An 11,671-nucleotide genomic window follows, 5' to 3' on the forward strand; every position below is an offset into this window, starting at 1 on the left:
ACAAATTGAAACCTTGAATATTTAGGAAAGGTCACTGGGTCTTGAACAAAGCTCAAGTTGGCTAACTGAATTAACTTAATGCAGTCAATTGGAGAGATAATAGACATGATACCGTTAGCACTGAACTTTGTTTTATAATATTACCTTACAAATAAGAGGCAGATATTGGAGATTGGAACTTAAAACTCATAAGAGAGGCATTAGTTGAGCTATGATATCTTAATTTTTTTTAATATTACATCATAAATATGAGTAAAGATCTTAACCTGCGATCCTTTGGAAGGTAAAGATGTCTCAACCACTCAACTATACTCAAATTAGTAACCCAAGTGAGCTATTAGCATTTGATTAATGGTATTAATTGAAAATATCCAAAGTCGCCCCCCCCCCCCAATATTTCAGAAATGGTGATTTGGAACTATTTACAATACTATTATGGCGGTTTCACCTTACAGAAGTGCTAGCTCTCCAGCTTGTAAGCCAATCGCCATTCATCAATGCTCGCCATTTGATGCAGATCAAGAGTAGGAAGTGTCGCTTTCTCAATGAGTTTCAATATGTTCCCTGTTTTCCCAAGAATGTAAGCTGCTTCTCTCACACTCCTCTCTCGTTTTTCAATCACACTGTTCGAACACTTTGTGGCTATCACGTCCTCCAAATTCGTGAGGCATGCTCCCATAATGGCGGAGATCATGGTTGTTGTTTCTGCGAACAATTCTTCATTTCTGTACCCATATTTCTTTTCATATTTTAGCAGCATTGATTCGCTTATTCTGTACATACAATTCGCAGCCAGTATCCTGATTGGCCAATTTGAAGGACTTAACTTCAAGCATAGACGCTGATTCGTCGTCTTCTCCACCGAGTAGATTTTCTTTGCACAATCTGAAAGTTGTTCAAGAATTTCCTTTGGACTTTCTTTATGATGTGAAATTTTTTGGAGGTCTACGTCCAGCCATTTGTGGTGGAGATCAATTCCTAGCCAAACGATTTCAGCTGCTTTCTTTAGGTTTATGAAATCCCCTTTTGTGTCAAGGTGATCTTCAAGAAGTCTTATGTATGGGAGGCCTTCGTTTACGGCGCTCACCAACTGTTTGATTAAACACCGGCTTATGTTTGGAAGAGAAATTGCTATGGTTGTTAATGTCACCACTGGGAGTGCCCAGCAATTTTGGGGCTCTTTGGAATCTAGACATGGAACTTGATGGTTGTCAAACTCTGCCACTCCCTTGAAACCTCGTGTCATGATCATTCCCTCTAACAGGTCAATGAGATTCTTAGGCTTTTTCTTCTGCCCTTTCTGAATCCATTGATTTGTGGCATAACAATTGTTGGCTACCATGAGGTGAACTAGATCATCTTCACCTTCAAGATACAGAACAAAACGACTGAGATCTAGCTTTGAATCATGATCTACCTCTGACCCTGAATTGTTGATAGAAATGGCGTCTTTAAAACACAACTTTTTTTTCAAACTTTTGAAGCAGTCACAGAATGAGAAGATTCCACTGACAAAGAAAATGGACACGAGTCGAATCACTTTGCTTATGAACACTATGGCTGTTTGTAGGATAATGCATGCGTCCAGAAATTTGTCTTTTGCACTATGCGCAAACTTTCTGCAACTTCTGTTTTCAACTCCGATGTTTAATGGGCACTGTTTCATTTCAACCAGATACCGGATCCAATAGTTTTCTAATGTGAATTCCTTCTTGTAGCCCCCTTTTCCCAGCTTTGGACACCGGAAATTTATGGCCGCAAACCATCTGATTGCTGGGGCAACAGTCCCAACTCCCACTGCAGCACATTGTACTATGAGAATCAAAGTGATCGACCATTTATAATCAGACTGGCCATTGCAGAACTTAAATGATCTCTGCATCAAGTAAGATCTAACAATGGCCTCTGCTAAAATTGCAGCGGTAAGAAGACAGATAGCCCCAGAAGCAGTACAAGTAGCGGATCGACCAATCACAAACTGGGGGCTGCAGGTATGAGCCATCATCCAATATTTCATCAGACCCTCCCTGAGTCGTTCAACTACTGCTGGGCCTGTTTTTGCATCTGCACACTCTTTAAAAGCTAATTGGTGTCTTACTCTGTACTTCATTTCCAGGTAGCTTTTAGTAGATGGAACAGTCAAAGCAGAAAAACTCTGGATGGCAAGCAAAACCAGCATCAAGAATACAATGGAAATATGCTCCTTCATAAATACATAGATCACTCCAGTACCCAACTCAATACAGACGTTTACTATGAGGGTAATAACAAGAATCCCAAGAGCCATAATGTTCGTAAATATTTCTTGATTCTCCATAGATCCAAGAGAAGGCATAGAATTACCCATGATGGTGCACATCAATACAGCACTACTTAGCTTTGCAAGCTGATCCTCTCTGCCAGGCATGGAGGTGTTGAGATCCACAGAAAGTTTGATGGCCACAGCTATCAGGGTCAGGGAAGTGGAGTTAAGAGTGAAGAACTTGCAAGGGAACCAGAATTTTTTGTGGCGGACGCCGTGGACAAGATCGGCGGCCATCGCTGACAGGCAGACCAAAGAGGCTGCAGCTATGTAGATTCCAATCCATGGCAGAGGCTCGCTGAACTTGGAATCATTCAGGTACCCATCTTTGCTACAACCAAACACTCCCATCTCTCTGTTTCTCTTTTTAATCTGCTTTTTTCTGCCTGAGTTTCTGAAAATTTTGATTTCAATCTGTTCTGTTTTAGAGGAAGTTTCTGTTTCACTCTAAAAGTCTTGGAGATGGAGGCACTCCATTCTCTGGTTCAATTCTGGGTTTGGATGATGGAAATTTCTCTCATTATTATCTATAGTCAAAGTGGGGCACATGGGAGGAAAATTATAGCATTTGTCACTTCTTAACTTTAATAATTGAAGGGAAATTTGAAGGGGTTTTCTAAAATATTTGTAGCTTTTATTTGTCTAACAAACATTTAGGCTATTTACTTTCAGTTCCTTAGATTTGCAACCTACCTTTTAAAAACATTTTGAAATTCTAACCAATATTTAAAGATTAATCCAACATCTTGAGGGAGTTGTTTTGGACTCTCGTGAAGATGGAAGACTCTGGACATTGGACTGTACAAGTAATTCCACATTCAAGGTCTTTGGTATGATCAAATTGATGAAGGATTATTGGAACACAGTCCTAGAAAAGTCAATATTTATTTATTTAGCTGGTTGATTTTGGTATCCAACCTTTGTTTTTAGGAGAAGATCAAAATCACACACACATATATATATACATACATGCATATGTGTGTGTATTGTGTTTCCATTGCTCTTATAGTGGTAAATTTTGGGTAAACCTGGTGAAAACTTTTGAATTAGTTGAGGATGAATGTCGTAGAAGCTGTATTAGAGAGGAATTTAGTTGTAAAGAAACCGAATAACTTTTTAAGACAAGTATCACCTTACAAATACATAGATTGGAACCTATAACTTCTTAGAAGAAGTCGAGATGCTTTAACCATTGAGCTATGACCATTCGGCATATGAATCCTTTATTTCTAATTACTTGGTCATGAATCCTTTATTTTCTAATTACTCTTTTTAAGTGTAATTTTCATTTAAGGTGGGAAGAGGCTTTCTTCCTTGGTTGAATATGGTTGAATTACATGTACTGTTGAATTACATGTACTCCTTTTCATTTAGTATTTCTGTTTATATGTATTTATGTTGAACAAAGTATTGATTAAAATATATTAAAAGAAGTATTTGACTAAAATATGGTCGAATGGTTAATGCTTAGTTTTAAAATGTTTACTTTAATTCTTCTGGATTTTAGTTTTAAAATGTTTATTTTAATTCTTCTAGATTTGTACTTGGTAAATCGTGGCTTTAAAAAGTTTCAATTTGGTCATACGTAACAACATGCCCGTTTTCTATTTACATGATAATGAGTGAAGTTGAGACCATAAAATTGGAAAAAGAAGTGAGTTTTTGGATGGCTAAGATAACAGTATAGGGCCAATTTGTGAATTTTAACAAAATTACATGGACTAAATTGAAATTTTTAAAATTATAGAGATTGACAGAAAACTAAGCTCATAGAGATATGAAATTCAAACTTGTAAAATTATAAGGAGAAAATTAAAAATAAGCTCAAATTATAAAATAAAATTGATAATGTGACCTTGAAATATTGACATATAAATAAAAATATTATTTTGTGATGGTAAATAAAATTAAAGTAATGCACCGTCACTAGACGTGATTGATAACTATGTCGTTTTTTATTTTTTGTTTTTACAAAATTATGCTTATTTGCTCGCAATTTCTTTGAAGATCAATTTGAAGTCATAGTTAAATTTAAGAAACAAAAATCTCAAACACCTTGTTTGGCAACTTTTTTACTTTCAAAAATTATACTTGTTTTCTCACCATTTTTTTTTCTTTAGTATGTTCATACCTTCTTTGTATACATTTGAATTTTCAGTCGAATTCGAAAAACAAAAACAAGGTTTTGAAAGCAACCTTTTCTTTTTAATTTTCAATATTGACTTAGGTTTGAAAGCGATTTTCAATAGTATATAACCAAATAAAGAAAGACAAAAGTGAAGTAATTTTCAAAAATTAAAAATTAAAAATAATATGATGATCAAACGCTTGCTTTTTGTAGTGTTTTTTTTTTTTTTAACTTTGATTATAGAATTATTTTTTGAAAATATATACCAAGTAAAGAAGTGCATGGATGGAAATAGTCAACTTTAATATCTGAAAATAGAAAAAACAAAATAAAATGTATAAGAGATAAAGATTTGGGATTGGAGAGAAGATGCGTACAAGAGTTTTCATCTCGCCTTTGGAATTGTCAACAGCCATATTAATGGGTCAATTTTGCTGCTGTAATTAAATTGGCTCCATTGTCAATTTGGATTTTTTATATTTGATTTGATTGATAAAAAGATAAAATTTTAATTTTGGTTCTGTATTTTCATGTTTTGTTTATTTTGTTCTCGTTATTTTTAAAACGTCATTTTGGTTTATATACTTTCAATTTTATTTCATTTTAATTCATATATTTTAATTTCTAAGCTAGAGAGTACGAATCAAGTATTGTTTTTTTTTATAATATTCATATCGATTTTAAGTTAATCTATAAAAATATGAACAGTAAAAAAACGTTTTCGTTAATGATATATTTTAGGGACACTTGCAAATATGGCAAAATAATTTAGTAAAATAAGCAAAATAGCAACCACATTTAGTTTTTTCAAATATAGCATTTTTTTTCAGAAAAAACGGAGGTTCAATTATAAAATTACAAATTCACCCTTTAATATATCTGTAATATATCTAACACTGTATATATCTCTGATATAATAATGATATACAATTGATTTACTTCTGGTATAACCATGATATCTACTCAACTTCTAACATGTCTTACCACTGATATACGTATAATAACCATTGATTTACCACGCTGATACAACACATATATATGCAATGGATCTAATTTATCATTGATATACAAATGATATACCACTTATATAACTATGGTATCTACTGATATAATTTAACATTAATATAACACTGATATATATGTGATATATACTTAATATGCTTCTAATTTACCACTTATATACCTCTGATATAACTATTATATCTACTAATATAACTATGATACATGTGTGTTGGTATAATACTATTATATCCAATATTTTTTTCAGATGAAAACAATGATGCAAAATTTTTTATTTTTATTTTTGAAATATAAAAGGTTTACGTGGACCATGCACGTCCAAAAAGACAAGTTAAAATTTCGATATACTTTATAAATTTAAACCGTTGATATTCCTTATATTTAGTATCTAATTAATATTAATATTGAATAAATAGTAGTGATATAGTAATCAACATTATTGATAATATTAGTATATTAATCAACAAATTGAAATGGTAAACTAGAATTTAAACATCTGATATACCACTAAAAATTAAACATTTGATATACCTTATATTTAGTATATTAGTTGCAAATATATTTAGTATATCAGTTGGAAATATATTTAGTATATCATACACTAGAAATACATCAGATATATATATTATATGTATAATACGTACATTTGATGTATATCAGTGATATATCTGATAATGTATATTATGGGTACAACTAATACCGTATATTAGGGGTACATCGAATGTATATCGGAAGTATATCAGAGTTACCTCGGATGTACATTCGATATAGATTGGATGTATATCATATACAAATTTACTACATCGGATGTATATCAGATATAGATTTGATGTATGATATACATCATATGTATATCAGATATAAATTGGATGTATATCAGATATAGATATACATCAGACATATATTAGATATCATAAGGGTGAAATTGGAATAATAAAAATTCCGAGAATAAAAATTCAAATATTTTGCTATATTTGAAATTTTGAAAAGTTGATGACATTTTTTGAAATACATCAAATATTTTTGCTACCCATTACAATTACTCTATATTTTAACTCAAAACCCATCTCTTAAGTTTAAATCTAAAATTAATTTTAAAAAATCAACAACATGAATGAAAATTAAAAAAGACAACAAATGCATCCTAAAAAAAGATGACAACTTTTTAAATAAATTGTGACCAAACCAGCATAATTTTCAAAAACAATAAAATAAAAAGTAATATAGTTATCAATCACATCCACCAATGGTGCATTACTTTAATTTTATTTACTATCACAAAATAATATTTTTATTTATATGTATAATATTTTAAGGTTGAATTACAAATTTTATTTTATAATTTGAACTTGTTTTCAATGAATTTCATCCATAGTAAACTATGCTCAAATATACTTTGTTTTTTTAGTACATGTTAGATTGATTTTCAAACTTATTTTGACTAGAGTAATGCTCAAGTGTTGATAATGGGTTACACAGGAAAGAAAATAGTAAATTGTGACTAATAAACAGCACAGTGTAAATATAAAAACTATTAGATAAAGGAAGTTTACAAAACATTCAAATCTCTCAACTCCCAAATTGCAGGTGAAAACATGGGAAAAGAAGGAAAAAAAAAAGATTCCAACAGTCCATATAAAAAAAAACACATCCTCTTGATGATACCAACTCTTACTAATTTGTAAGTTCCATTATAGCAGACACAATATCGCCATCAGCTGCTTTGAGGGCTTTCACGGCCCTCGGTCTCGATACCCCAGCTTGAGTCATCACCAGTTCGATATCCTTGGGCTCAACCCCGGTCTCGTCAACTTCTTCGTCATCTTGAGCCACGGCTGATGGTTCGGGCTTCGATGTCAAGTTGCTCAAATTAGGTGCCTTGAACTGCTCTGCAGCCTGCGACTGTAGTTGGGAGCTCAAATCTTCAATCTTTGCTTCCCCGAAAATAATGTAGGTGTCTGAAGTAGGACTCTTGAAAACATCTGGTTTCGAGATAACAAAGAGGATCTGCAGAGAAAAATCCCATCGTTATCAGATGCATATGGGATGAATCAATCTAGAAAATCAGATCTGGGAGGTTGAGGAAACCAACATTCTTGCTCTTCTTGACTGTGACACGGCTCACACCGGGGATTGGCTTCATTCCGAGCTTAAGCATTGCTTTGCGACTCTTTTTTTCGCTTCTGCTTTGCTTCGACCTGCCACTGGCCTCTCCATGCCCTGCCACCAAAAACTCCAGACTCACAACATTTTCCAATCAAATACAGCATGCGCAAGAAAGAAAGTTTAAGACATCATTAGATACTAAATGGACATCAATTCATCTGTTTTCCCTTAATAAAATTGATTATTCTTGTTTTTGTCAAGTGTCAACACATCCCAATCACATTTAATGACAAGGTATGATTACATATCTTCTCCTGCATATGGAGAATGAATAAGCAAATAGTATGAGAAATCAATGCCAGAAGAAGTTTAGTCATTCATCGAATGAAATTTGATGGAAGAAGTTAGTATATCAACCATTCAAATTATTCGAAGGTTCCCAAATATTGTAGCAAATTAAACCAAATGATTCAAGGACTCTAGCAAAAGGGAAATTCTCCGGATCAAGTTTTCAGAGGATTCTTCAGTAACTGCAAACTATAACTTATTGGACACTGAATGAAGGCAGCAAGATAAGAAGATAAAATTTTATTTGACAGAATATGGAAAAGACTTAACAACTAGACTCAATGTAAAGGAAAATTTAGAAAATTGGTGTTAATATAGAGATCTTTGAAATATGCACTTGCCTTCAACATCATCTTCATCTTTGTCATCATCTTCATCCTCGTCATCGTCGTCGTCGTCATCCTCAACTACGGGTTCATCAGACTGCAAGATCATTCACAATAGAGTTGGTATTGAGCAAACTTCATCATTTTTTTTATCTTGGATTCTTAGAAAATGAACATTGAATGCCTGCATCTAAATACTGCACAATCTACAACGTAAAACCCTGAACCTCTTCTTCTGTTTCTCAATTGATGATACTATTTTTCATCATAAATCCAAGCAAATAGACGAATTGTGTCACCGAAATCAAATCTCCTCCAAGAGAATTACTTCAAGTATTGGAAATTATGAAATATAAAAAATAAAAGTACTTCACAATCGATGAGAAGAATTGCCCAAGTCACAGACTGAGTTCAAAATCTCGAAAGAGAAAAAACCCATCATTGCATCGCATATAATTTAAAACTAAAATAAAACCACTCCAAACTAAAACTTCAGAAAAGGAAAAAGAAAAAACAATCTCAAATGAATTCCTCCTTAAAAATCAACAGCGAAGAAGAAAAAGAGCAGAGTTCGGTTCTAGCCAATCAAAGACATGACAGAGAGAGAGAGTACATTAATCTTTTGCTCCTCGAGCTGAGCGGCGAGAAGCTCTTCCTGAGTTTGAGCAGTCATGGCGTTGAGGATAAGTAAAAGATCAGCGAGACGAAGAGCAAAAGAACACAGAAACTTTCAGACGACAGAAGAAACCCTAAAAATCCAATTGGCTGCGGCTATTTATAGGAGCACACTCGGGTTCGGGTTCGGGTTCGGGTATTGAGTAACAAATTAGATTAAAATTAGTATTATTATTATTTATTATTTTAGTCAATTAAAATTAGTATTATTTTACATATCAATAGGTAAATAATTGATTAAATGTCAAAACCAACCTACTTCAACCGTAATTGACATAGCTACTATTTTGGTCCCTATACTTTTAAATGTTCATTTTGATTGCTTTCAATTTTTGTTTATTGTTTTAGTCTTTGTACTTTTAAAATATTGATTTTCGTTGTTATATTTTTAAAAAGTGACATTTTTTTTATCATTATTTACAAAATTTAACACAAATTCTATACACGAGATAAATTATTTAATATAAAAATATGATTACATTTCAGAAAATCTATCACGGTCGTGCTCTGATGACTATTATAAAATAAATTAAAAAAAAAGTTTGCATAAGAGTCGATAAATAGACATTGGTTTCCTTCGCGAGGGAAAAAAAATTGGTTTATTGCAATATTCAACTTCAATAATGATGTAAAATCGAAGAGAATTAGATAAAAATCGTTCCACCAAAAGAGGACCTCTAATTGTCAATACCTAAAACCCCTAAATTCAAATTGATACAATTTCAATAAAGATTAGATGATGGATTACTTCGTTGATCAACTCAAGAAGTTGGAATTGTTCAAATAAGATGACCCACTGAAACTATTAATGAACACAATTATTTAGTTTAAGAAAATTTTTATGATAATATAGAATCGGAAAATTTTCTTTATTATTATCATTTAATGTACATTACAAAAATTTATGGTTATATAGCAAGAAGTAATAATTACACAAAAAACACTATTTTAGTTTCATATCAAACATAAAAGACAGCCTACAAGTTGATCCACTAAAATAAGACATTTTTTTATTAAGTTTGTTTATTACGTTACGAATCAATAAACGATTCCTTTTTTAAAAATAACATATTATATATATATATATATATATATATATAATTTTTTTATTCCTAATATAATAATTTTAAATTTTAGATATCTACCTTATGAGTATAATATAATTTAAAGAATAAATGAATAGTAAATAGTAATGAATCATAGATGTCTTTCACATCCAACTATAGCAATGAATAATCTATTATAATTTTTTAATGGTAATTCCAAAAAAACGCACTTCTATATTAAAAAAAACGAATTCGTAAAAATGTTTGGAAAAGCAAAGGGCATCTAAAAAGTATAGAAAACTAATTCACTATTCAAGGTTGAACATTGAACAATAAGCCTCATCAAACCTAACTTGAATTTTATGAGTTTGCAGCTTAAATCAATAATTATACAATGATGAACTCTAAGTCAGCACGCTAAATACCAAAATTCATTTTGAAAAGAAAAACTGATCGATCGTTTTGTTCATAAGATCCCTAATCCCAAAAGAAAACTAAAAGACTATACTATCTCCAATTAAAGTGACATAATTCGTTTAAAATAAATATCTTGAAATAATAATTTAATGCCACAACCTTGGACGAATAATTGACCATGGAGGCAAGGTTAAAACATCTTGGTTCATATCAAACAGCAATATTCCGCATAATCTCCAACTATTTTAAACTTTTGTTACACTTTTAAAATTCAAATATATATTTTATCTTTACTTGGATCCATTGAAATTTAGTATTTATTTTTAAAAATTTGTTGAATCTCTAATTATTTTAAAATTTTGCTCCACATTTAAATTCAAACTAATTTTCTCTTTTCATACCTGAACTCATTAAAATCTAACTCTTTTAAACTTGGTGTATATAAAATGGACGAAAGTTATAATTTAATTGTTACTTTATCCCTCTTTTAAAAAATGCATAAAATTCCCACTCTCGAAATATATATATACTAAATCTCTGATATTCTTAAAAAACATTACTTGTATAAAAAGTTGTAGATAAATAAAATTAAGTTTTTGCTTTCATTTACGTCATTGATCTTTCTTTTTCTATTTTCTTTTTTTAATTAATTTTTGATTTAAACTTAAGGGATGAGTTTTGAGTTACAATACACCATTAACAAGTAAAATATAAATTTTGTTCAGACTTTTAATTTTAGTTCATATGATTGTCAAATTTATGTTTTGGATCTTCAATTTTTTTGTTCTTATTCATATTTAAGAAATATTATTATGAGTTATCATTTCTAGTTTATAGAACTAATTTTGATAAGTGTGATATAAAAGTCAGTTTAGAAAAGCATAAGAATTAAAATTTATTATTAAAATTATAATATTCATGACCAAAATGCTCGTTTTTTAAAAAATAAAAACAAAAACAAACATTTTAAAAATACACGAGCTAAAACGAAATGAAATTGAAAGTATATAAACAAAAATGAACATTTTAAAAATAGAGGAACTAAAATAAACAAAACGTGAAAGTAGAAAACCAAAATTTTACAAGTTTGAAATTCATCTCTATACTTTGAGCTTAGGTTTTTTTTGGTGTCTTTAACTTTAAAAGTTTCAATTTGGTTCATATAATTTTGTTAAACTTCGCAAAGGGTCACTTCTTGTATTTTAGCCCTCCAAGAGTTTTCATTTGTTAATTTTGCTCTTATAATTAAATTGACTCCGTTTAAATTTGAATTTTTGATATTTGATTTTATTGATAAAAGGAT

At 30.9% G+C, this 11,671-nt stretch overlaps 2 protein-coding genes across 2 annotated transcripts; both read right to left on the minus strand.

The window, feature by feature from the left end:
• Nucleotides 1–179: 179 nt before the first annotated feature.
• On the minus strand, nt 180–2,881 carry LOC111021763 (uncharacterized). Its single transcript, XM_022298806.2, has one exon. It carries the CDS (start codon nt 2,651–2,653, stop codon nt 461–463), a length of 2,193 nt encoding a protein of 730 aa, XP_022154498.1. The 5' UTR covers nt 2,654–2,881; the 3' UTR covers nt 180–460.
• A 4,088-nt stretch (nt 2,882–6,969) lies between these two features.
• Nucleotides 6,970–8,982, minus strand: LOC111021792 (nascent polypeptide-associated complex subunit alpha-like protein). The gene is made up of 4 exons (XM_022298855.2): nt 8,844–8,982; nt 8,246–8,327; nt 7,543–7,670; nt 6,970–7,457 (listed from the first exon to the last, which is right to left on the minus strand). The coding sequence occupies exons 1-4, from the start codon at nt 8,901–8,903 to the stop codon at nt 7,125–7,127; spliced, it is 603 nt and encodes a 200-aa protein (XP_022154547.1). The 5' UTR covers nt 8,904–8,982; the 3' UTR covers nt 6,970–7,124.
• Between the last annotated feature and the right edge of the window lie 2,689 nt (nt 8,983–11,671).

Source organism: Momordica charantia (genome assembly GCF_013281855.1).
Source record: "Momordica charantia cultivar OHB3-1 chromosome 1 unlocalized genomic scaffold, Mcharantia_2.0 BLBB01000001.1, whole genome shotgun sequence".
Classification (NCBI taxonomy): Eukaryota; Viridiplantae; Streptophyta; class Magnoliopsida; order Cucurbitales; family Cucurbitaceae; genus Momordica; species Momordica charantia.